The sequence below is a fragment of the Pogoniulus pusillus genome, chromosome 16 (assembly GCF_015220805.1).
Source record: "Pogoniulus pusillus isolate bPogPus1 chromosome 16, bPogPus1.pri, whole genome shotgun sequence".
NCBI lineage: Eukaryota > Metazoa > Chordata > Aves > Piciformes > Lybiidae > Pogoniulus > Pogoniulus pusillus.
In genome coordinates, this window is record NC_087279.1 from 16,480,876 (window position 1) to 16,507,572 (window position 26,697).

The 26,697-nt window shown below is 52.7% G+C and overlaps 1 protein-coding gene across 1 annotated transcript; it reads left to right on the forward strand.

Annotated features, from left to right (window-relative positions):
• Window positions 1–3,251: 3,251 nt before the first annotated feature.
• RPN1 (ribophorin I) lies at window positions 3,252–11,107 on the forward strand. Its single transcript, XM_064156787.1, has 10 exons — window positions 3,252–3,523; window positions 4,099–4,163; window positions 5,618–5,924; window positions 6,336–6,545; window positions 7,489–7,681; window positions 8,000–8,099; window positions 8,353–8,491; window positions 8,691–8,810; window positions 9,225–9,470; window positions 10,521–11,107. Exons 1-10 carry the CDS (start codon window positions 3,281–3,283, stop codon window positions 10,701–10,703), a joined length of 1,806 nt encoding a protein of 601 aa, XP_064012857.1. The 5' UTR covers window positions 3,252–3,280; the 3' UTR covers window positions 10,704–11,107.
• The last annotated feature ends 15,590 nt before the right edge of the window (window positions 11,108–26,697 follow it).

Sequence of the window (26,697 nt, forward strand, 5' to 3'; positions counted from 1 at the left end):
CTTCTGCACTTCTCACCTGCAAAAGCAGTCTCTCCCAGCTCAAACACTGGTCATGAGCTTTCTGCAAGCTATCCCAGCCATCATAACCAGTGCACACAGCCAGGGGCCCTGCTGTGCCCATGCCATCTGTTAACTGAATCTGTGCACAAAGGAACAACAACCAAGCACCACTCTGCACCTGCTTGGCGCAAACTCAAAGGTCTGCAAATGTGCAGAGCAGCAGTGAGAAGGGCTGGCAAAGCCAGACTCATCCTTGAAGCAAGAAGCCTAAAGGGCAGCTGCTTTTCAACCCAAAGATAAATTTATGCTGCATGATAGGGCTGAGGTCTCATAACAAACACTGTGCAGGCTCAGCATGACTCAGTTATCAGAACTGGGACTGGATCTGAACACAGGGTTAGCATATAGCAGCCTGATTCAGACCTTCCCAAGGTCTACGATGGGTCAGATGTTGAAACTTTTGCACTTGACAGGAAGCTCAGATCCAGGCGTTGGGCTGAACTCATCAGAGAGCAACCTTTGGCCTGGGATGTAATGACTGAAGCTCAATTATCCCCACGCAAGGGTTATACACATTTATTTCTTTCCCTCCCCTTGCCAGGAGAAATTGCCCTGAGAGTGAGAGGGGAAATAAAGGCTGGAGCCGTGCATGTTATTAAAGACGCAGCCTGGAGTTCTTTTATCCCCTGTGGCACGGAGGCTGGGGTTGAGGGAAGGACAGTGACAGCCTCTTCTAGCAGAGGAGCTTTCTGCAGCAAAACCAGCTTAGATAACTGGAGGGAGTCCCCAGATGCAAGCACTGCTGGCTAGCATTAAATCAGAGCTGGCTGCTTCGCTCAGCCCTCCATGTTTCATGGTTGTTTCTCCCTGAACCTGCCTACCCAGTTCCAAGGCCCCAGAGCCCAGCACTTTGAAGAAGAGAGCCAAGATAAACATGCTTTTCCTGGAGAGCAGAGAGACCTGGAACATTTCCCTAGCTGGATACACTAGGCTGAGGAGGTGGACACCCACCCCTGCAAATATCTCCTGCTATGCTGTTGGAAGATAGCCCTGCTGCCACCCAAAGCATAGCGACAAAGCTACCCACTTGTGCTAGGATATGCTAGCAGGGCCAGCTGCCAGATTCACAGGTCTGGTGCCTACATAAATCAAAGGGAAACTGAAGTAATTTGCCAAGAAAATTTCCATGATAGGAATTAGGGGGCAGTGTGGGAAGAAAGGGAAAGCCAATTAAGAGGTGATGCTGTTTTGAACATAACACACCAGGAGACATTCCATTGTATTTAGCCTTTGCCAAGGGGCTATTTGACTGCGGATCCAAATGCACAACGTTTAGGAAATCCCCTTCCAATACTTGGCAATTTCAAGACAATTCAAAGAATTATCTACACGACTCACATTAGGATCTTAAAGAAAGGTGGAGTCCTGGACCATGTTATGCAAACACGAGAAGCCTGTTGTCCCACGGGGCTGGCAGGCAAACGCCCTGCTCTGGCAGTCACAGCAGACAGCATTCGTTCCTTGCTTCTACCTGCTTTAGATGTTTGGGAATAAAATGTCAATCGCCTCTTCCCCAGTCACGTCTTAAACCGGCTGGCAGGCAAACGCCCTGGGCTGGCAGTCACAGCAGACAACATTCGTTCCTTGCTTCTACCTGCTTGAGATGTTTGGGAATAAAATGTCAATTGCCTCCTCCCCAATCACATCTTAAACCGCTAACATTTTCCTCCCTTGCAGCTCTCTTTGCCCCTTAGTTCAGGGCTGCTTATTTTGCCTCGGTTGCCTGTGGCACTTACACTCCGGGGTCATTTAGCCGCAAATTATCAATGCTTTTCAGCAGAAGGTTTGGCTTGGGCTTAAAATCTACTTGTATTAAACCCCACAACAGCGATCCGTGTGCCAGGCCAGCGAGGCAAACTGTCCCAGTGTCTGTATGGTTAATGCAGCAATCCAACAGAGTGGACTCCGTCTCTGAGCGGTGCCCCTCGATAAGCCCCAGTGCCGCCTGCTGCCGCTAGCCCACGCCGGTTTCACGCTGCGGACCGCTCGGAGCTGTCGCTGTCAGAGCCGTTTCCTCCATCAGGAGAACACCGAAAAGCTTTGTGTGATGCTGTTGTAAACGGGAGCAGTTGAAATCTGAGTCTGGGGTAAAACGCAAAGAGGCAGATTTAAAAGTTATGAACTATTTATTAACATACCCAAAATAACTCCCCCAAACTTATCTACAGCTCTCCACACCAGTTCTTGGATGCGGCGGGCAGAGCTGTGTCACAGAAGGTCTGTGCACAATGGCATTTTGAAAGGTTTCAGTGTCTCTGCTAGAGTCCGGCGGCTTCATTCGCCGCTTGTGAGGCTGATTAAAATCCTTTAGCAGCTTGAACAAAGAATGGAGAATACTCACTAGTCCCAATGTCTGTGGCCCAACACACAGGCAGGAAAATATCCAACAGAAGTGCTGTGGCAAACTCCACGTGGGCTGCAAAGCGGCATCGGCTGCGGGCTGCGGCGGCTGAGGCGACGGGCGGGCGAGCGGGCGGCAGAGCAGCGAGCGACGAACGAGCGCGCCAGCAGCTTCCCCCTGTTCACCCCCACTCATAGGGCAACGGCCGAGGCTCGTGGTCCCACTGGCCACACGATCACCCAAATCGCCTCTGGCAACCACCCGAGCAGACACAGAAATGGAAGAACCCACAGGCTGCTGTCCTCCGCAAAGTGGGGGCGCATTCGCCTGCCAGGGACCGGGGCGCGGTCCCCACGGAGCCCCTCTCAGGCCAAGAGACTAAGCTGCCGGGGTTTGTTTGTCCTTCGGGACTGTTCCCCGCAGACGGCTGGAGATACAGAGCGCCTGTGCATGGCCCGAGCGCTCCGGATCGCTTGTTGTAACTGGGCTTTTCTCCTCCTTCTCAGTCTCGCTGCTGCCCACGGCAAGGCTGCAGCAGCGCACCGGAGCCCTGCCTTCGGCGCTGGCCGTACCCAGTGTCAGCCCTGAGCGCTTAGAAGGCGCACCGCGGGAACACCCCCGCTTGCCGTCGCCACCGGACAGCACCGAGTGCAAGGAGGCGGCGACCCGGGGCAGACCCAGGGCTCCGGAGAGCCCGCCCCGCCCCCGCCGCTCCCCTCCGGCCCCGCCGCCCCGCCCCTGCCACGGGGAGCGGCGCCTGACGCGCCCCTGGGCGCCGCCATTGTGAGCCTCCTCCCCTGTGGGCGCCGCCATCTTGTGCCCTCCCCATACATTCGGGCGCCGCCATCTTGTGCCCTCCCCGTGCGGCGTGTGTCGGCCATGGCGGGGCTGCTGCTGTGCCGCCCGCTGCTCTGCCGCCTGCTCCTGTGCCTGGCGGCCGCCGGGGCTACCGCTGACTTGCTGCTGGAGGAAGCGCGGCGCTCCGTGGATCTCAGCACACACCTAGCCAAGGTCTCGGCCGAGCTCAGCCTCGCCAATGCGGCGGGAGGCACAGCCGCCGCCTCCTTCCTGCTGGCGCTGGAGCCGGGCCTGGAGCCCCGCCTGGCCTACCTGGGCGTGCAGGTGAGCGGGGGGCGGCGGGGGGCAGGTGCGGCGCGGCCCGGGCGCTGCCGGCGCCTCACTGCCCGCAGGGACACGTAGGCACAGCGCCGCCGCTCCCCTCCGCGCTGCTCCGCCGGCTGCTGGCGTGGCGGTCCGGGAGAGGCTTCCCTGGCCACTCGTGTGCGCCCCTGCGGCTGCCTTGCACACAGTGGAGCTGGGGGGTTTCTGTCGAATTGCGGAACAAAGAGGGGTGCGTGAACGAGGTCCGGGAGGCGAGACACGCTAACGGAATCAACGTCGTTACCGGTGTAGAGCAGCCCGGCTCTTGAGTCCCCTGCTACTGCAGTCCCCGGGATGGGGCCCAGCCTTTTGCCCAGCGGGACTTTGTGCAAGGTGTCCCTGTCCATGACAGGGGAGTTGGAACTAGATCATCCTTGTGGTCCCTTCCAACCCTGACTGATTCTATGGTTCTAAGACCCCAGAAGTATCTGCACTGAGGTTGTGGGCTGCCTGGCCGAGCCAGAGTCTCCCGGCCTGCCCTGAACACGTTAAGTATTTCAAACAGCAGCACACTGAACTGTCTTCTTTTGGAGCAGGTGAAAGGTGAGGAAGAGGATGAGAACACCTTGGAAGTAAGAGAGACTAAGGTTAAGGGCAAAAGGTGAGTATTACCCTCTGAGGTCGATATCTAGAGCTGTGCATGGGAGTCCAGCAGAGATGAAATGTTAGGCCATTCCCACACATCGAGCTACCCTAGAGTCGTTTGTTCCTGAAAAGATTGCCTCAGGCTGTATCCTTGCAGTGCTAGAACCAGAGAGTACAGTTCACACAAAGTCCCAGCAGAAGTAATTCCCCTCTCTTGGGTGCTTTGTCCTTAGGAGATAGCACACACGCATTGAGATCTTTGCACTGAACCCAGCACATCCTACCTGCTTCTTCACAAGCAACTCCCCAGCTGAGTGAGGGGAGAGCTCTATAAGGGATAGAACCTCTCACTTAAATGCATTTCAGCTGCTCCAAAATGGCTCAGCTGTGCTTAGTCTTCTGTACTCAGTGCCTTAAATAACACCCTATTCTGTTATTAAGGGGCATCAGGTGAGAGTAGCGTTATAGCACTGCTCCCTTTTGACGTCTCAAATGATTGGCAGTGGTGATTACAGAGACACTAAGTGCTCTTTGGCTGTCCCCCCAGAGCACTGCTCTTAGTCTATGATGTAGGGAGTACCATGGTGCGCTGCATGCTGTGGCGCAGCAGGGGCTGGTTCCTGCTGCAGGAGGAAAGGAGGATGATTTTGCCTGAGGCTCTGTGCTGACAAGTTTGGGATATTGTCTGCACACTGTGAGACTGGGCAGGTTGGGTGCTCTCTGAGCTGTGGAAGCTGAAAAATAAAGGCTGCTTGTAAAGTATCAGAACCACAGTGCTACTGGCATTCAGGACAGTAGCAATGGAATGAAGGTGTCAAAGCAGACCATGGTTTCTGACATGTCTGGAGGCCTCATGTGATCCTCCTTTTGGGCCCCCAGGTGTGGCTCGAAGTCCATTCGCTTCTGTCATTACCTTGGTTGGTTTGGTGCCTCCTTACAGCTTTGGTGAAGTTTCAGTCCTTTCCATAAAATCCCAGTTCAAAGCATTTTCAGCCATTCCTTAGGTCCTGTTGGCAAATAGATGAGAACACCTAAGACTTTTTGGGAACAGGTGCTTAAGATGTTTGTGATTCATCTACTGGACATGTGCTTCTTCTGATCCAGATTAATATTGCCATCTGGAGAAGAATGGAAAAAGCCCTGCTGAAGCAGGCTCTATAAATGCAAAGCTGGGGAGAGGGAGATGTCAATGTTCCCCTCCAAAACGAGAACCAGTTGTTTTGTGAAGCGAAGACTGTAGTTGTGCCTGCACACAGATCACCCTGTGCTGCCTTCTGTCCTGCTTCCTCAGTCCAGAGTAAGCACATCCTCTGGAACAAGACTTCTGCACCCCTTGGAGGAGCAAATGAAGTATTAGCCTAAATCACACATGTATACACCATCTTCACATCCACTGGGGGTGTTGGAGGGCTTGAATCAAATTGCTTTCTCAGGGCAGATCTCACATGACTTACCTATTCTTCCTTCCAGTGGGAAATTCTTCTCTGTGAAGCTGCCGTCTCCTTTGGCCCCAGGAGCCAGAGTCCGTGTGTCTGTTGAAATGGTGTTCACTCATGTCCTGCAGCCCTACCCTACCCACATCACCCAAAGCGAGAAGCAGTTTGTGGTCTTTGAAGGAAATCACTATTTCTACTCCCCATACTTGACCAAGACTCAAACAACCCGGGTCAAATTGGCCTCTAGGAATGTGGAAAGTTACACCAAGCTGGGCAACCCTGCCCGCACTGAAGACACAATTGAGTATGGTCCCTTCAAGGACATTCCTCCATACAGCCAGGTAGACATCTCTGGAAAGCAGTCATCCAAGCGTGGCAGCTGTGTCTTGGGCTGGGGAGTGGGAAGCAGAAACTTTTGTAGGTCAAGCCTATGCTCCAACAAGAAGTACAGTGTGACTGCTCACTACCAGTTAGTGTCCACAAAGCAGACCACGGTTCTGGAAAGGGTGTGTTTGCAGTGGAGATGACTGCACCTCTAGCCCCCTCGCTGTTCTAACTTTGCCAGGTGTGCATGGTACGACCTATGAGTGCACCAGTGCCCTGTGTGAACTGGGCTGGGGTGGCTTAAACCTTCCTGTGCAGTCAGCTTTGCCTCTACAGAATCTATCAGGGAGGTTTTTGTGTGAGGGATGGAAACAATTGTGAGGGTAGGTTGCTTCTTCAGCTCTAATTGTTTCTCTTTTTCACCTTAGGACACACTGAAGGTACACTATGAAAATAACAGTCCATTCCTGACCATCACCAGCATGACCAGAGTCATCGAGGTGTCTCACTGGGGGAACATTGCAGTTGAAGAGACAGTTGATTTAAAGCACACAGGAGCAGTGCTAAAAGGGCCTTTCTCCAGATATGACTACCAAAGACAGCCAGATAGTGGCATCTCTTCTGTCAAGTCTTTTAAGGTTCACATTTTTTTTAAGCTTCTTTTTTTTTTCCCCTTTACTATGGCTTTCCCCTTCCTTACAGCAGGGGATCAGGAGGGAGGAAAAAATAATTTCCCTTTGCTTTTCCTGTGGTAACTACAGCTAAGTAATAAGGGAACATTAAAGCTCTGATTTATTTTCAAAGAAGGCTCATGCTAGCTAGGAAGAGCTAATATGCCTTATTGCAGGTGTTGACTAAACAACTGCACATAACAGGGCATGCATTGTTTTCCCACACTCCCATCTCTAATCTCAGGGACCTTCTAAAAGCCTTAATCCCTGTGCTGACAGCATTGCTTTCCATTTTGTACTGTGCAAGGGTCATTCATTCTGTCCCCACCCTCTCATTTTCAGAGTTGCCTTCTCTGTTGTGTCCTCATCACATTGAACAGTATTGTTGGGAACTCACCCATTCATTCCTTGCTCACAGAGCACTCAACAAGAGTTAAAGCTGTGGCAATGCTAGCCAGATGTGAAAAGTGGTGTGTGTTTTCATCTGAGCCAAAACCTTTCTCGCTGCTTGAAGCTTCTAGGATTGATTGTTGTAATTCTCTAAGGTGGTGCAGCCAAAGAGAAATCTCATTTTGCTGAGTGTAAAGCCAGTGAGCTAGGGCAGCAGGCTGGAGCGAAAAGGGAATTGCTGTTCTGGTGAGCATGATGAGATCCCTTGCTCTCTGGGGTATTTGAAGCTGGGCTAGAGAAAGCACATTCATTTAAAGGCCAAGTGATTTTAGTGCTGGCAGCCACTTCTGTGGCTGATTGCTTATAATAGCACAATTTTACCAGTCAGTGCAACTGAATGGCCATTTTGTCATCTCACGTGGGAGCAGTTCCTCGATGCTTAACAGCCACCATGGTCATCACCAGTTGCACTGGAAATCACTCCTGGCCTGTGCACTGACTGTTGCTTCTCTCCATACAGACCATTCTCCCAGCTGCTGCTCAGGATGTCTATTACCGAGATGAAATTGGGAACATCTCTACCAGCCACCTCCTTGTCCTGGATGACTCCGTGGAGATGGAGATCCGACCCCGCTTCCCGCTTTTCGGGGGTTGGAAAACTCATTACGTCATTGGCTATAACCTGCCAAGCTACGAGTACCTCTACAATCTTGGTGGGTGGCACAGGATAGGAGGATAAGAAACCTCTGAGTTTAAAGGTGGCTGCTGTGCACTAAAGAATTCGCAGCTGCAGTACACTGCAAGAGCAGTTGCTGGCTGTGATTTCTAGAATATGCAAATCCACCTGCTTTTCTGTGCTTCCTGCAGCTTTTTGTAGGCCTCTGTTGAACGTATACTTGGGTGAGCTGGTGCCCCCTGCTGCACAACGAAGCTGTGCAAGTTCTGTTCTTGCCTTTGTTAGGAGCTGAGCTTCAAGGTAGCCTCCTGTTCACTGAGGAGTTGTAACCACCTTCTGGTCTTCACTCTCCTAGGTGATCAGTATGCCTTGAAAATGAGGTTTGTCGACCATGTGTTTGATGAGCAAGTTACAGACTCACTGACTGTGAAGATTGTCCTGCCAGAAGGTGCCAAGTAAGTGTCTCCTGGCCCGTTTTACTGCAGATCCGTGGCAGTTCTCCAGCATATTCTAATAGCCTGAGGACAATGAAACAAAACCATGAGTGTGCATGTGGAAGAAAGCTTGGAACACAGCTTTGCTTTGTTTTAGGATGGTTAAACTGTGTAATTGGCCTTGTGCTAGAGGCCACGGTTGGCCAGGCAAATCCTAGTTGACATCATCTCAACCACTTTGAAGTCATACAAGACTGTCTGGTTTCATCCACAGGAATATCCATGTGGACAGCCCCTATGAAATCAATCGTGCTTCAGATGAGCTTCACTACACATACCTGGACACTTTTGGACGCCCAGTTATTGTGGCACACAAGAACAACCTGGTGGAGCAGCACATCCAAGACATTGTGGTAAGTGTGGCCTTTGTGCATGGCTTGCCTGAGCAGTTGTGCCTCCTCTGAATTCAGTAGTGCAGTCGAAACACCCATATTGGGTTCCAGAAATAAATCCTTCCTGGGCTTCATGTCTGATTCTGCTGCTGCCGGAGGGGTGGAGTTCTCTCCCACAATAACATGGGTCACTGCTTGGTGTTTCCAACTTCTCTTCTAGGTTCATTACACCTTCAACAAAATCTTGATGCTGCAGGAGCCTCTCTTGGTGGTTGGAGCCTTTTACATCTTGTTCTTCACTGTGATTGTCTACGTGAGGCTGGATTTCTCCATCACAAAGGTGAAGATCCTTGTGGAAGCACAAGTGGCCTACTGAGCTGATGGCTGGGGTTTTTTCATACCCACAGTTCTCACTGCCAGTTGAATGATGCTTAAACAGGAGCCCTGTTTTTATGCTACCTGAACACTGATACCCCTGCAGAGTTTGGGCTGGTGTGCTAAGAGTAGAGCTTTGCCTTCTGGAGAGAAAGGAATCCCTGCTGCGAAGAAGGGCTATCTGCAGTTCTCCTGTGCTGTTTTCACTCTTTAGTTTTGCTGTTTGGTGAGCTAGACTGAGCTTGCCCTAATTGTACTGTTCGCTTAATTGTTGTCAGTTGACTTAGCTTTTGTAAACAGTCTTATGGCAGATTGCATGCATGGCTTAATGCAGGTCACAAGCAGAACTGCTTTGATCTTCCCTTTTGTCCTCTTGCAGGATCCAGCCGCTGAAGCTAGGATGAAGGTTGCCTGCATCACAGAGCAAGTGCTTACTCTGGTGAACAAGAGGCTGGGGCTATACCGTCACTTCGATGAAGCAGTGAATAAATACAAGCAGTCCCGAGACATCTCCACCCTGAACAGTGGCAAAAAGTCTTTGGAGACAGAGCACAAGGCCCTGACAAATGAAATAGCCTCTCTACAGTCAAAACTTAAGACAGAAGGCTCTGACTTATGTGATAAAGTAAGAAATACTAATTTTATCTGTTTTTTTTAAGGTCTCCTGTACTTGACTAACAGGTATTCTAGGCGAGTCTTAATTTGGGGTTTAGTTTCTGCAGCCTGTGTATTTACTTTTCCCTCTGACAATGGCATGATCACTGCCAGGGGCTGTGAAGATCAGTTTTTTTCTTTTTGCACTAATCTTGGTTATGCAGCCCTGTAAGTGCTGCTAGTAAACAGCTGCTTGTGCTGTTTCTTAAACAGGCATTGAAACAGCTGCATGAGTACAGATTAAAGCTTCTGTGACACAATCCTGATGCTTCTCATTGAGCTTGTGGCAGTGACACAGGCAAAAATGGAAACTATCAATCCATTATCAGTTCTGACTTGACTACTGACACCAGCCAAATCAAAATCTTCTCCTCTTGCATCTCTTCTTTTCTTGTACATACAAATTGGGTGCTGAGAGAATTTTGGTAACGTGATGCTCCTCAGGGGATGTTTTGCTGTACCATATCAAAAGCCATGGCACAGTGAGTGCAAACTTCACTATCCTATTCTTCCTCTACTGTATTTCAGCTCTTACCTGAAAAGCCACTTAACCCCAAGTGAGGGATGCCTTAGTCTCAAAGGTACATTCAAGCAACAGCCAGCTTCCTTAATCTGTTTTTAACTTAGAGAGTGGCTCTGTCATTGCAGGCCTGCTTCTCACACGCCATTAACATTGGTTGTCAGCACACAGCTTCCAGCTGTCGTCATTGGATTTAGCTTGAAGCTTTTAAAATCTGTCACTAAACACTCTGTTAACTGTCATTGCACCTGTCTCCTGCCAGTATGGCTCCTTGGACTCTCTTTATCTGCACTTCTTCATTATCCATTCATTAGATATTCCTCATAACATGTTGCCAGAGAGAGGTAATGTCTCAGGAGGCAATACTCAGGGGCTGGAGATGTTTCTACTTAGCACTATGTCTTCCGTTCCAGATTTACTTGGTCTTCTATTCCAGCTTCACTGTAGGGATGTTTTTTGGTCTCCTCTAATAGTCCTCTTTTTTTTTCCTCACCCTGTAAGGTAAGCGAGATTCAGAAACTCGACGGCCAAGTGAAGGAGCTTGTTCTGAAGTCCTCAGTTGAGGCTGAGCGGCTGGTAGCTGGCAAGCTCAAGAAGGACACATACATTGAGAACGAGAAGATGCATTCCAACAAGCGCCAGGACCTGGTCACCAAAATCGACAACATCCTGGATGCGCTGTAACTGTGGTGTAGTGTTCACGTGGAGGGGAAAGGTTCGAGGGGAGATGCGAAGCCTGGGAATTAGCTTTGAGCCAAAACTCCTTCCCAGCAAAATTAGGGAAAAAGTTGATGTGAGATGTCTGAAAGTACATTTTGGGTTTAGATTTTTGTGTAGAGCTTGTCTGCTCAACAACGTGCGCTGTGCAAGGGACCACAACCTCATGCTGTTTGGCTGTGATTACCAGAGGTGAGACTCAGCCAGGTTATTAAAGAGTCTCCCACCTCCTACTTCCGGTTTTCCCTGTCACTGTACTCTGACTAAACGCACACAAACAGCCAGTCTGAGCACAGATAGGCTCGTGGCAAATATGAATGTGACATCTCCAGATTGAATAAAAGATACCTTTGTTCTACTTTGAAATAAAACCACCACTGCCTCACCTTTGTGTTGTGCCAGGGCTGGGCGGGGCTCAGAGGGACACAAAGCCCACTCCACTCTTTGGGTGCTCTCTGTGTCTGTCTTTCTCACTAAAGCCTTGAGCTGTGGGTGGATGTTTCTGCAGGGCAGGGGTGGTTAAGTAGTGTGCTGCCCTCTTCACTGGGCATCCACAGCTGCCTGAGGGCAGTGCACTCAGCAGAAGAGCTGGAGGCTGTATATGAGGATGCTGGTGCCAGAAGTGGCTAAGCTGGGGAGCAGAGGTGTGTCACACAGTACCTGCACTGGTACTGTGTGAGGCTAGCGTTACCTGCAAGCCATGTGCCCTAGATAAAAGCAGTTGGACACTCTCCAGCCCACCTAGTAGCTTGCCTGTTCCTCTGTCCTGGACCCACATAGCCAAGGTTTTTTGTAGAATCATAGGCTCACAGAATTGTCAGGGCTGAAAAGTACCTCAAGGATCATCTAGTTCCAGCTCCCCCTGCCATGGGCAGTGACATCTCACACTAGATCAGGTTGCTCAGTCCCAAATCGAGCCTGGCCTTAAAAACTTTCAGGGATGGGGCTCCCTGGGCAACCTGTTCTTGTGTCTCACCACCCTCATGGTGAGGAACTTCCTAACATCCAATCTGAATCTACCCACTTCTAGTTTTGTTCCATTTCCCTGAGTCTTGCCACTACCTGACATCCTAAAAAGTCCCTCAACAGCTTTCTTGCAGCCCCCCTTCAGATACTGGAAGGCCACAATAAGGTCTCCTCAGAGCCTTCTCCAGACTGAACAGTCCCAACTCTCTCTGCACAGAAGTGCTCCAGACCTCTGATCATCCTTGTGGCCCTTCTCTGGACACACTCCAGCACTAACACAGTTTCTGACAGTTACTAGCCCCTTTTATCTTGGATAAAAGTTGCCCTTATCCTCTTGTGGGTTGCCTTTCTCCTGCAGAAGATGCAATTGATAGGGAAGTCCTTTTCCTCAGGCCATACAGCCTCCAAAATGGGTTTGTTAGTCAGGAGTGTTTTGCTGTTTAGCTGAGCCTGGATGCCCACATCATCTGCCATGCCCACAAACCTGACCCTGCAGCAAGGTGAGCAAGCCCAGATCCATGGTAAGCATCTGTTCTCTGCACATGTGCTGTTGGGAACCCCAAAACCACAAGTCCTGCCTGACCAGGGTGGGAATGACTGACAGCAAAAGTCAAATCGTTAGCCCAGTGGGCCAAAACACACACTCAGGGAGGTACTGAGGGCATTCACAGCCAGACAGGCATGCTTTTTGCACCCAGAGCAACACAGGTATGTCCAGGGGAGAAGAAGGATCAAACTGATGATCCCAGAAACATCATTGACTTTCCATTCCCCTCTGGCAGAAGAAAGGCAGTGCTGCCCTTTTCTCCTAAAATCCCACTCTGGCCTGGATTCACAGACAACCCAGACCCCCAAGGGCACAGTGGAGCCCCATGGGTTGTTGGTGTATATCTCTGCATCTTTCTCTCCCTATCCCAAGGGGGTCTGCTGGATCAGCACACGTCTCAGTCCTTATGGCTGCTAGGCAGCTTCAGATTCTGCTTGTTAACGAAAACCACAGCTGCAAAGACAGGAGCTATAAATAGGCAGGATGAACGCAGGCAGTCTCAGCAAAAAAAAGCCTCCAGTCCCCTAGGAAAGCTGTCCCAATTCCAGAGCCCAGGAATAAACCAGCTGCCTCAAAGAGGGATGCTTTGCTTCTCTCCACACACCTCCTTTCTGCCACCTTCCCAAGGTGGATGCAGGCTCCTACAGCGTGCACCCTGAGCCCAGTCTGCCCCAGTGCTGCTCCTGCAGGGCCAGCTCAGCTAAAGAGCAAAACAAGGTGAGTGGCCCAGGGACATCATTGCTCTGGAGCTTATTAACACAGGTCCTTGGGGAAGGCAAGGGACCCCCCAAGGAGACAGGCTCTGGCTCCTAAACAGTTTTAAAGTGCGTCATGAATAGGATGGAGACAGACACACACCAGAGCTGTCCCAAACCTTTGTACTTGCTCCTCTGTGCCAACAGTCCCCAGAACTGTTGGAGAACCATAATGAGGAGGCATCCCACACCCCAAAACACACAGCCTCCCTGCCAAGCCTCCTGAAAGGGGCAGCCTGTCATAACAGCTCTCAGTGTCACACAATCGGGGAACCCTTTCAACAAACACACAGCAGCAGAGCGACCTAGAAACTAGAGCAATGTCTGGGTTCCTGCTAATTTTCTCCTGATGATAAACTAGAAAAGGAGGAGGAAAACACACAGCACTTAACCAGGAGCTCAGGGTCTGCAGGAGCTGGGAGAGAGCCAAATCAGCAGCACCTGATGGCTGCAAATGGATCAGTTAGAGTTGTAATTATTTATCTGTGATGAATTAAAGGGAGCAGTCTCTAATTTATGGGGTGGGGGACACCAGTGACAAGCAGATGTTCCTTGCCAGCTGTCTGTCCCAAGGTGCCTCCTAAGGACAGATGTCTTGGGATGGAGCTGCTGCAGGGCAACCCTAAAGAGTCTCCATCAGCAGATCCATCAGGGAGCTCATTTTCTTCAATGTGCCTCAGGCTATACTTGCTTTGCCTCTGCAGCTATTGCAGCCTTTAGTTAGTGTCACTGTGCTGGCCACTGCCACCAGAGCCAATCCAACAGCTCTTTGGCCAAGACTGTTCTTGTTGTCACCATTTTTGGCTGGCTGTGGGATCTCCCTGAATTCCAGCTGCTGCTTTCCAAGGATATCCCTGATTTCTTCCAAGTTTGGCACTCATCAGGCTTGAGGAGCTGAAACCAGCAGGTTTCCCAAGCATCACAGCCAGCACTGGGCAGGGATGTATGCACCGTCACCAAGGAATGCAGGCATGGGTTCCTCTTCCCCTCTGTCTGAGATCTGTGACCGGGGGGGGAACCTCAAGCTGATGGAGACAGGACACCCATCATCCTCCTGCTGCCCTTGAAAACAGCATTCAAGAGGGGCTAGAGCTGTGAAAGGACTGGACTTTGCTGCTCTGCACAGAAGCTTTTATGGGCTAGGAAGTTCACTTGTGATCTCGTTCACAAAATATAGCCTGGTTTAGGCTGCGAGGAATGGGGAGATATCTGTCTAGGGAACTGTGGAGCAGCAGAAGGAAAAGGAAGGTTGGATAAAGCAGTACTTGAAACCCTCCAGCAGATTAACATCTCATGGACAATTAAAGCTGAGCCCCACTGGGACTCTGTGATTAGTTTTACTCCTGTGCAGAGTTTGGAATCAAAAGGTTGGAAGGGTTGAAAATTGCCTCTGCAGCAAAGGGAACAAAATGAAGCAAGAAGGAAAGAAAAGTATGTGTATGAAGGAAAAGGAAACCACACAAATGCAAGATTTGCCAGTGAAAGCAAGCAGCCATGATTTCAGGTTCTCAGCCCAGAGCAGCCACCTGCCTCGCACAGGGTAGCATGCAGCTCCCTGCTGCCTCCCCACTGCTCCCCGCTGCTGCCCCACACCCCTTCTTACCGGTGTGCTACCCATGCCCAAAGCTTCTTCTGGTGGTCCTCGGCAGCCAGAAAACAACTTCTCCCTCTTTGAGTTCTTCAGTTCTCTAGGGGAAATTATGGGGCACCGAAGACCCGCCCAGGAGGACCAACCCATCCTCCAATGGATATGTGAGCTCAGGAGCTGGAGAGAAAAGTGTGGGTTTTATAGTCAGGTGTGTTGTAACTCCCACCCACACCCTCTAGCCCCAGCCAAACCTCCATTCATCCTCTGCAGTGGAGGGTACTACTACTTCTAGTAGTGGAGTACTACTTCATCATCGACTCGGTCTCCCTTTCTCATGCCACTGTGTTCCAAGGGGACCGACCACTTTTCATCTAACCAAATTAAACCACTGGCTTAACTCTGAGCAAAGTCTGCCGGTCTATGGCCAGCTCTGGAACATTCCACATCTCTATACACCCCGAGGAAGCACATCCAGAAGCATTCCTGATTTATCAATGCCTCTTCCAGCCAACCTGACCCTGCCACTTGACAGGGAGCCCAGCCAGCATGCAAACAGCCACACTGTAATGGTAATCACTGAGTCACAGCCTTGGGCAGCACACACCCACGTCCACACCTATACACATCTCATGCCAGCACAGGCATTTTTTGGCAAGCTCTCAGATTAAACAGCATCCATGGTCTGTTCTCTTCATCTGTCCACAGACCATCCCCAGCAGCATGGTGCAACACCTTGGGTACTCCAGTTCCTATGGTGGACTTGGCAGCCACCTTGTGCATGGCTGCACAGACAGACGTCCCCACAGGCTCTTTCATCACTTGTCTCCCTCCAGCCCTGGTAGTGCTGCCCAGCTCACTGTCTACCCAGTCTGGTGGATACTCAGCACCATCTGATGGCTCTGGACCAGTGGCCTGTGAGGCACCTGGCTGGTTTGGGGTCACCCTGAAATGATGCTAGATGAGGTATCACATACTTCCAGTGGTACTGGAGTATCTCCTACTCACCCTCACAGCTCCTATTCCTTCACCAGCACAGGGTGGGGCACGTCCCAGAGGAAGGCCATATTCCACCAGGCTGTGGCACAAGGAAGAGGACCGCGTTCCAGTAGGCAGCAGTGCCAGAAGAGGTGGGAGAAGGTCCCCATAGTGCTCATGGAGGTCATGGGGCCCACACTACCACCATGGCACTTCACCGCCTCCGCTGCCACTAGAGGCCGACACTGCCATGCTGGCCACCCCACCATGCTGGCCACCCAGCCTGCCCTGGCCCCAGCTGCCTGCGGCCCCACCGCCTGGGGGACCCATTGCCGTGCTGATGCCTGGGCCAGCCTTGGGTGAGGATGGCGGCCAGCATCTTTCTTTCCTTCTTTTGTTGTTGTTGTTGTTTAAATGTAGTCTTTTTTCTTTCCCCTCTCTCGCTCCTCCTCATCCAATTTGTCTTCGAGGCTGACACGAGAGAAAACCCCAAATGACAGCGCCTGCCCGGCACAGTTTTACCACAGTATCCTGAAAAAGGCATCTGGCAAGCTGATAGTGCAGGGGGGCTCCGGGTGGGAGCCCCTGCCGGAAGCGGAGCACTGACGGCGGTTGAAGGGACGATGCTTCAGCACGGGCAGCAAACAGGAAACGTCCCCTGGGCTCAGGGAGCTCTTCTGGGGCCACCCCAGGGTCTCAAGGCATGGTCAAGGCAGCCCACCCCACTGGGGCCACAGTGGGCCTGCTGAGACCCCTGTCCTCCTCACCCAGCCTTGCCACCATCTTGTGTCAGGCTCCTTGTTGCACCTTTGAGCCTGCCTCCCCCTTCTGAGGACAGTGGCCATGTGTATTATGGCTGGAGAAGCACCACAGGGTTGACATAGACCTCACCTGCTGTGGTGGGCAGGACCTGGTTTTGATGGCTCTAGCTTCTGGAAACATCTCCCATAGGTGCCATTACCGTGGCCCTGAGTAATGCCTAGCCTGAATCTGCTGCAGTGCTGAAGGCTTCACAGGTGGTGGGAAGCATCGTCCTCCCCGGGGGACATGAGCGCTGTGCATGGTGGCTGCCCACGTGGCACAGCTGCAAGATGCAGAGCATCGCTTGGCCAGCAGGGACACAGCTGCCTCAACCCCACAGCCTCAGGCTGGAGAAAATCAGCTGCAATGGAGAGCAACCCGCGAGTATCCCACGCTTCTGAGTTCGGCACGGCATGAGACTCAAAAGACAGGGCTCCACTCCTCACGCCTCCAAGAGCACAGAGGTAAGCAGCAGAGAAACCTCAAGCTCACGGCTAAAACAGGAGTCACACTGCACTCCACATCAAATCCCTCCTCGCTGAAAGGAGATGCTGACCTGGACATGTGGACTCTGCTGGCTGCCTCCATGCCATCATGCCTCTGATGACCCAGTCCCACCACATCCACCTGCTGGGGGACACAGCTCGGTCCTCTCTCCTCATCCTTCCCCCTTTCTAGCTGTACGAGGCTACTGAGTGTCTGTGTCAGGCTCTGCCCTGGAGTTCACCATTAGAATGAATTGTTGCTCTCAGCCAGGAACACAAAGAAAAAGGCCCCGGGCACCTCTTACTCTCGCACTGCTCCTAACAGGGCTTGCTGGGCTTGGACCACATATCCTCCCAAGGTGAAATTGTTATGCTCACTGCCCACAAAGCAGCATCACGATGACAGTGATTCAGAGTGGGGATGGAGATGGTGGTGCTCGGCACCTCTTGGGTAAACCTGCTATGCAAAGAGAAAAAGGGACTGGTGGAAGAAATGGCAATGAGGAGTTCAGGGTCATCTCCGAGGGGATGCTGCTCCTAAAAATCAGGTTCGTGTCCTTAGCTAAAGCCAGCTGCTCAGGGTCACAGGCCACTTCCCACCAAAATCCCTAGGTAAAATTTCCTCCAAGTCAGCCACCAGGAATACACCTCTACTCCATACTGCTGCAGGCGCCCAGGCAGCCAAGACCACACTTCCCTGCTGCTCAGTAGACTGATGCTTATGCCAGCACACCTTTACTGTAACCTTTCTGTGCAAGCTGCAAGCATGTAGAGCGAGCTGAGGAGGAGGATTTGGAGAAGGTGGTGTTGAAAGGCCAAGTTCACAGGGTGTGAATTAGCAGCATTTACAAGGACAAGTGTGAGCTCAGGTGTGGAGGATCAAGTGAGCACCAGCATTACAGAGGTCAATTGCTCAGTTACTAAAGCAAAAACAAACAAAAAAAGCAATAGAACCAGAGCGTCAAACTGAGTGTCGTAACAGCTCCCTGTTCTGGAGAAATTAGTCTCTGACAGCCAGAGCTGCTATTTGAGAGATTAAAACAACTGGCTGGTTTGAAAAGTACCTGGCAGGACAGAGCTGCAGGAGCTGGTGGACTCAGCATCATCCAGATGAATGAGTGAGTGACCCTCAGCTTTGATCAAGGCTGTGGATCTCCACAGGCAGGTGGATGCAAAAACCTTGCTTTAAACTGACCAACGGCCTGAGAGCACCCTGGAGGAGAAACCAATATTGCCTCTGCAGGTAGCAAGCACAAAGCACAGACAGCAGCCAGTTCATCCTGCAGAAGTCGAGGACACACATCCCATTGGCAGCAAGCTGGGGTGGCATTCGGCCTGCCCTCCTTCCTCACCCTATCCTACTGCTTCCTTCACAGGCAATGCCCCCTGCCTTTGCTGGCACAGACCAACTCTGCAAAATTTGGTGTAACTTAGGCCTTGGGATACCCTCATATTGGAAAAGCAGAGCAAGCAAAAGCTTTTGCTGCCTTTGGAACACTGGTATCCATGCCACATGGTGTCTGTGCATGGCAACAAATCTGCTGGAGGGCAGTGCCAAAATTTATCATCCTTACTCTTTGCTAATGACTTGCAAATGGGCTCCTATTTTCATCACCTACATTCAGCATCCCCATTTGTCCTACAAACACAGTAAGGAAACAAGCCCAGTGGGGCCTCTCAGCTCCCACAGGATTTGCAGCTCTACTCACAGACTATGACTTGTGTCACCCATCACTGCTGTTTATGGCTGGAACGTTTTGCTCCCACACTGGCCACCTCCAACTTCACAACCACAAGCAAGCATTGCCTTTACACTTGGTGCACAATCGCTGTGCATTCAGGCTGCCCGTCCATCCATCCAGACCGCCTGCAGACCTGCGAGCAGGGAAGAAGGAAACTAAACACGAAAGGGGCTGAGATGGAGAATGCCTCTCCCCGACCCCTCATCCAGCCCAGGGGAGAGAAAAGTCTTTAGTTCTTCTTCTGACAGGAGAGCTGCTGCAGCTGCTTAGAGGCTGCCCCTGTTCGCACACAGCCGTACCCAGCATTGCGACGCGGCGATCCCCCGCGCTGCACGCCGGCGGCGGCATCAGCCCCGGGACCCTGCCGCCTGCTGCTCCCCCGGCTGCAGCGCCGCCCGCGGAGGCTCCCCGGGCCGCAGCCAGGCTGGCAGCCACCAGGTGTCCCTGCAGGATCGCGCTTGGGGCCACCGCGCCGCCGGGGCAATCCGCAGCTGGCCGCGGGGACCACCATGCCACCTCCTGCAGGAGGAACCTTGCTCCCCCGCTCTGCCCACCCTGGTCTGGGGTTCTGAGGTGCTCTGCTGCCTCAGCAGGGTCAGCACAGAGCCGAACCGCTCACTCAGCATGCGGGGCAGGCGGTGTGATCAGGGTGGACGTGGCTTGCTGGACCCCAGCTTCGGGGGCTACTTAAGCCCTGCTTGCCTCTGACCTAAACTGGTGACACTTTTCTTTGGGATGATGCCAGAGACAGATTTTGAGGGGCTGGACACTCTCTTGGGAAAATCCTACAAAGAGCTCAGGGCACAGCAGAGGGCAGAGAGGGAAGGTGTGTGCTGAAGGCTGGGTAGGGAAAGGAGTTGCCTCGTTCAGGTGGCAGAGAGTGTGTGACAGACATGAGTGCTGCCTGACAGAACAGCTGAGACCTGGAGAGAAAACCACCACTGGGGTCACCAAAAGTGGTAGGGGAAAGGAGGCCTCCAAGAGGTTCTTGTACTTACATTGCTAGAATCTTCAGGTCCAGGAGAGGCCATGGTGATGCCAAGGGACCAGGCACTGTGAGAGACACTGAACAACCAGGCTTCTCTGGCAATGCAGCACAGCTGGGGCAGCTGATAGCAGTGACTAGGGGAGCTTTGTTCCTGTGGGGTAGCCAAGAGCAATCTTGTCACAACCAAAGCTTTGCTGGTAGGAAACACCAGCAAACCCAGCCTGGGCACGGAACCACAAGAGAGGTGCAGCAAATGTGTCAGGTGGCAAGTGTTGCTAATGCTAATGTTCAGTATGGTGCTGAGGTACAGGTCCTACACCTCTAGAGGTGCAAGGATTCATGGGACAGGGGTTGGTGAGGGTGATGCAGATGCTTCAGGCAAGCCCTCCATGCCTTCCTCTCCCCTTAAATGCTGTAGGGGGGGATGCAGATCTGCAGATGCAGCAATGCTGTGAAAAGCATCTACCCCCTTCACTCCCCTGGTGTGCTCCAGTATCTGTTTGAGTGCTGTCCGCCTTAGCTTCCTCCCCTCTGCCAATCTGACATTAATCTCCCCCACGCTGCTGTCCTGGTCACGTTCATTTTTATCACAGTTCCGTTAGTGCCAGGCTGAGCTTTCCGGGCACCGGCGGGGCCCTGTGCGTGGTCCTCGTGCTGGTGCTGCCAAGCCCCCATAGTCCTGCTGCCACCAGTCTCCCCAGTGGGGCTGCCCCCACCCTTGCCAGCCAGAGCTGCTCACCACATCAGGATACAGAGCAGTGCACCAATTCCGGCCGGGCTTATTTCAGCGCTCTGGTCAACCGCAAGTGCGGTGGGTTTCACAAACACGGCACACCAGCCGCACGCAGCCTAACGGATGCTCCGGCTGCTCCGTGAGACCACACTGGCAACGACAGCTCCCACTGCCTCCTCAAAGCCAGACCAGAACAGGTCTGCCCTCTCTGCCCCAGGCCAGCCATCCTGAGGCCAGGTAAGTAAGAAGCCTGAGGTGCATTGAGACTCTTCAGTTCTCAGCCTGGTTTGCAAGTACTTCAGATAGCATGTGGCAGGATGTGGACAAGGCAGAGGCACTGCAGTAGCTGTCTGCCTTCTCCTGGCAGCTCAGGTTCACCCGTGGCACAGCACAGATCTGTCTCTGCTATGCCCTGCTACGCGAGTAAAGCTGTTGCAGAACAGGATGGTGCCAAGGCCATGCGTGACCCATGCTGGAGGCACTGGGCCAGGCCAGTCATGGCACACACTCAAGTTCCCCACCATTTCTTGAGTTATCAGAGCTAGAAAGTTATCACAGGCAAACAAAAGCTGGTCCTGCGTGCTGCTGGGCGAAGCTGTGGTTTCAGCAAGGAACCCAAGCAATCACTGCAGCTCACTGATGCAGCAGCTCCTTGCACTCTAGTAAATGTCCCTGGCACCAGTTTGTCAACCTCTACAGCTCTGCTCAGGTACGTGTTTCTACTCAGCTAAACTTGGCCCCTGGTGACCGAGGCTTCAGGAAAAACCTGACAGAAAGAAACATGACTAAGCAGGCACATGAAGGCCTGCACCAAGCATGAGGGCAGGTCTGGGAAAGCCCATGCTTGGGTACAGGCTGCCTCCTGCACAAGACCTGCTCAGGGCATTGTCTTGGTGCTTGGTGGAGCAGGATCCCACAGGCAACACCCTCCTTGTGGCCCTACCGATGGGGTCTCACCCACTCCACCTGTCCCCCAGCCTCCTGAGGAGGCCTGGGCCCTCCACTCATCCTCACAGAGGACCTGTTCTCTGGCTGTAGGTGCCACTGAGCACTGGCTGCCCAGCTGAGCTTCAGAGAGGCATTGAGATCACTCAAGCTCCATCACCTCTGCCCTTGCCACAGAGACCCCTGCACACTGCTTGCTTGCATGCAGGCCCAGTGCTGCTGGAGGGGTTCCAGGGCATATGAGATGGGTATGCTGGCAGAGAAGGGGCCACAAAGCAAAAGCACCTGCCCTGAGCACATCCCACCCGTGTCATGGGGTAGAGGCTGCTGAGAGATGCTTTTCTGGCCTGTCATCAGTGCTGCTTCTTCTCTTTAAGGTCCTATTGTGCCCCTTTGAGCACACTGGGAAGCTTTGCCAGACTAATCCTGCCCGGTATCCACCCACTCTGGTCCTGAGAAAACAATGCCAGCCCTTCACTTTCTAATCCTGGCAGGCTGGGGAGCACCCATCTTTGCTTTGAAGACAGCCCTACCTCAGCCCATCTGCAGGGCAGGGCTGGGAGCCTCTGTCCTCTGCTGTCATCTCCTGACAGTTCCAGGAGGCATCTCTCACCACAGGCCTGGTGCGAGTGTGGGTGGAACAGCAGAGTTTGCTGGAAGGAGCTCCAGGAGCCCATCAACCTCCCATACTCTTGTCACAGCAAAATCCATCTGGAAGAGAAAGACTCCTGCAGGTCACTGTTTGGATTCTACCCCTTCCGTGTAGTCCTTCATCCCAGTCCTGCAGGAAGGTGAGGGGATGCAGCAGTCCTCAGGGGGAGGGCAGCAGGGTCATGCCACAGGAGCATCCCAGGGAGCGCTGCTGCTCTCGCCCCCCACCCTGCAAGGGACAGGCTGCTGGGGATCAGTGGGGTGTAACACAAACAGGAAAGCTGTCAGGGACCCAGCCCTTCCCAGCTGGAACAGGAAAGAGATGCAATGGGTCATGAGCAGTGCCTGGGACGGGTGCAGTGTTGGCCATATTAGGGACGCCCAAGCACCAGGGCCCGCTTTAAGGGTGCCCAGCCCCCAGGCTCCCTTCGGGCTCACCGCAGCCTTTCATGCCCCCTTCACTGTCCACCTGGAGCAGGCAGATCCCTGAACCTAAACCTCCCAGACCCTGAATCTAAACACAAGGGTCTGTTGCCACCCCTTTAGTGGGAGCCTGACAGTCTCAGGGTCCGTGGGGGGGCCCCGGGAGATGCGAATGCAGGAGCTCCCCTCCTCTGCACTGGGGAAGGGGCTGGCCGAGGAGCGCGGCAGCTGCGCGGTGCCTGCGCAGTGTCTCAGCTGTGCCCTGGCTGCCAGACAGCGCTGGGAGCGCAGCGGATGGGAAGCCAAGGAAGAGCAGAGGCCAGAGGAGGGAAAACAAACCCACAAACAAGTTAAAAGAACTGAAGAAACATCGGGACTCCTCGTCTGGGACTGAACCAAGCCCCGGGGTCCCCGGCCGGAGCCGCGCTCCAGCAGGACGGCGAGCCCGGACTCGGGGCCGCGGGAGGGCACCATCTGCCCGCGTTTGCCCGTGGCTGGGCCCTGGCGGCTGCCCCGAGTACTGAGGCTCAGCACCTGCTCGGCTGCTCCAGCAGCGGGGACGTCAGACGGTGCAAAGGCACGTTAAAGCTGCTTATAGCTACTGGCCGCTTTCAAAGGCACAGCCCTCCTCTCCTCCTTCTCTAGCACGCCTGTTCACCCGCCACAGGCGCCTAAGCGAGCGCACAGATGTACAGCAGGCAGGAAGGATCACCCCAGCGTACCGGTGAGAAGAGGCAATCCCGCAGAGCAAGAACCTCCCAGCTCTAGAAGGCTTCTGTCCTCTTGGGATGTAAGAGAACCCTCAGAGCGCCCTGGGCTACTTCTCTCCCAGCAGAGGCAACATCAATACTTTGGGATTAGAAGCAGTGCCTTCCTGTGCACACTGTAAGGAAAAAGCTGGATAAATCCAGACTTATCACCTTCTACTAATGGGTGCCCACCACAGTCTCGTGTTCACACACATTGAAGAGGGGAAGTGGGGCCAAAACATTGCTGAATACCTACTTAGATTCAGCCATGCTCATTCTCACACGACCCCAGCTTCACTCTGAGACTGCCTAGACAAGACGCAGAGAGCCAAGGGAAGAGTTCGGCCATGGCTTCAAACACAGCCATACCTGACTAGCAGGAAAAGCAGCTGGAAAACCCACAGTGCTCTCCATTTTATGCCTTCAGCAAACTATTGGAAAGACTGGATGGATGGGCTAGGTTCTGCTGTATACTATCCAAGCAAAGGGAGATGGAGGAGCCTTTCCTGAAAGCCTTTCCAAGCCTTCAACCAAACCCTGGCTCCAACCCCTGCTCGTACACACCCCTATTTCCCACAGTAGTAGAGAAGAGCCTGTCCAAGACATCCCAACAAACAGCAAATTACTGCCTAGGCTTGAGCACTGCAGAGAGACCAAGAAAGGCAACTGCTCAACCTCCCCCTGTCCCCTCTGCAGGGTCCCCAGCAGCACCCCCAGACCATACCCATAGCAGCCACCTTCCCCTGTGCATTCAAGCCCAAGTACATCTCCTGTCACCTTGTCGTTTGCCTTTATTTGAAGCACCTTGCTGCCATCTGCCAGCAATGTGCCTCTGTCAGTGACATTATCTCCCCTGTCAGCACTCTGGCTGCTCTGCAGGTGTGAAGACAGGACAGCCCTTTGTGCATGAGCCTTCCCCAGCTGCCCTCACTCCTGGTGCTGGGTTCCCTCCAGCCCTGGCACATCTCCCCCTGGCTTTTCATCACCTCTTCTCTCACCTGTTATAAAGGGCAGAACTGCATGGGAATGGGAGCCACAGCAGGATGATGTGTGCTGAGCATCACCTGGAGCCTGGGCTCTCTGGGGTAGGGCTCCCCATGGAGTGAGGGAAGCAAGGAGACAGCTTCCTCTCCTGGGTGAGCCAAAGTGGAGGACAGGACAGAGCCCTGGAGAGCAGGCTCATGAGGACTCCTGCACAGCTCTCACAAAAGCTGTACCACACCTCCTGCCTGCAGCCATGTGGCCAGGAGAGTAGAGATTTGGGGTGTTTACCGCTCTACCAACCTGCAGCCTTGTCCTTTGGGTACAGTCCTCCATGGCCCCTCCTCCCCTAAGGTGGGGAGAAACCTGTCCCTCACAGACGTGTTTGCTGTCCGCTGAGTTTGCAAGTGCCAAATGCTCTTACCATCATAAGGAGCAAGTCTGATTCGACTCCTCTCTGTTTCCAACTCGTTTCATTGACAAATTTCCCCTCGAAAGACAGCAGTTGCCATTTTCCCCAGTAGACTGTTTGCCTGCAGGCAAAACAGAGAGACACAGATTATGTCTAAAATATTTGTAGGTTTTCCTACAACAGCAAAAAAACCCAAACCAAAACAAATCTGCTCACGGCCCCTGACCTAGCACATGTCACAGCCTGTGTCTGTGTTCGATGGCCTTGAGATTCACACCTGGCCAGCAGGGACGGGCAGGGAAACCTTCGGTTCCAGCAAAAGAGTGGCCAGTGACTGCGCTACCCTGGCTGTCTGCTCCCCTCCAGGCCAGGGATTTCTGCAGGCTCGGGATATCCTGCTCTTCTGCCCCAGGACAGCAGGTGCTGCCCAATCTCAGCAATTCCCTCGCTCCTGCCTGCCAGCACGGCTTCACACAAGCGGCCAAGCACGTCGTCCAGCTGGGACATGAAGCACTGGAAAGGGTCATCTCCTCTCTGTTGCAAGCTGGTGACCTTGGATGCTTTGCAAAGCTGATTTCCCCTTCCCTTACTCCACGTCTGCAGCGCGTGGAAGGACCATTAAGTCACAACGATTTAGAAGCTCGTTTTGCAGCTCATCAGCCCCGAGCTGAGCAGGATTGACAGCCTAAATCCCACAAGCTGTAAGGGCAGCTTGCAGGCTTTTCTTGCACGTAGATGGAGGATGGCTGTGCACCCAGCATCCCCAGAACATCCCCTCCATGCCCATTCAGCAGCTTCACTGAAGCAATTCTGTGATTCATCCCTCCTGGATCTGCCAGCTCGAAAGGGAGACGTAAAGAAAAGATCTGTCCTACACCTACACAGAGCATTGGTTCACCCCTTTCAGTTTTTGCTGGAGAGCACTGCTCTGGCATCTTCCCTTGCCCTACACCACGCTGACCTGGTCCAGGATCACAGACCCAGAAGTGCTCAAGCAAGTGGGGCAACACTGGCACACAATGGCCGAGAGGTTGCAGGATGAAGGATGCAGGGTTAAGATGGGGAAGGCTTTCTCCATCATGCCTCCCTCTGCTCCAAAAACAAAGTAGGTAGCTCACTGTGCTCGGTTCCCTGACTCACTCTCCACTTTTCAAAGTCCTTTTCAGGCACCCCTTGTGCCTCTCATCCTCTGCAGAGTCCACATTGCAAGCACAGGCCCTTCCTGTCCTCTGTCCTGCAGATCATTAACTACCTCTGCTCTCTCTTTTTATTTTTTTCTTCTTCCTTTTTGAACATATCAGCCTCATGGAATCAAAGAGGCATTTCAGTGACTCAGGCGTTTCCCATTGCCCTATTCCAGCATCCTCTACTCTTAACGCTGAGAGCTTTTCACGTCCTATTTGGAACTGATAGGAAGCCCTTTCATTGTTTCACTACATGGATATTAACACTGATGAAGGAAATGCTCCATCTGATAACAGAACCGTTGAAAAGAGCACCATTTCCAAATGAGCAAACTCGGAGACAGTGCATTCCTGCAGCTCACACCAGCTCAGCACACTTGCCTTGGGCAGCCCTAGCATGGCCAGAACTGGCTCCCCATAGTTTGCATTCCTGCAGGCTGGGATCCCACATCAGGACTGACAGAAATGGGGTTCTTCCCTGTGATGGGCACATGACCTTGCCCAGTTTTCTGGCTTTTCTCCTTCTTGAGATCAACCTGACATGTTCCAGGCTGTAAAGAAAAACTGGAATTGCTCTGGGATGCTTTAATTTGAATAGCTCAATGGCCAACACCAAGGTCAGCCCCTGGCTGGAGGGAACACATCTCATTCAAGAAGCCAAGGAAGAAAATTGTTCCATCTAGGAGAATATCAACTGGCATTTAAGATATTCTTTGAGCTGCTGTCAGTTCTGCTTACCAGCTTTTACCAAAGCCTCTAACTGAAACTCAATAGAGATAGAAAGCCCCCTGGCAAAGTCAAAAGCTCCATCTCATACTCCAGTGCAGAGTACAGCCATCAGCATTTCCATGGAGCTTCCCAGATCAATGACACCTCTGACCTACTGAGGGGCTCCCCAAACCATCAGCAGCAGGTATGCTGTACCTCAAGTTAGGCCCCATCCCCATGAAACACCTCTTCCTAAAGCATTTTGATAGTTTCAGAGCTTTCTACCCTCCCTGATACTTCTCCTAAGCCAGCTGGACACTGAGACTTT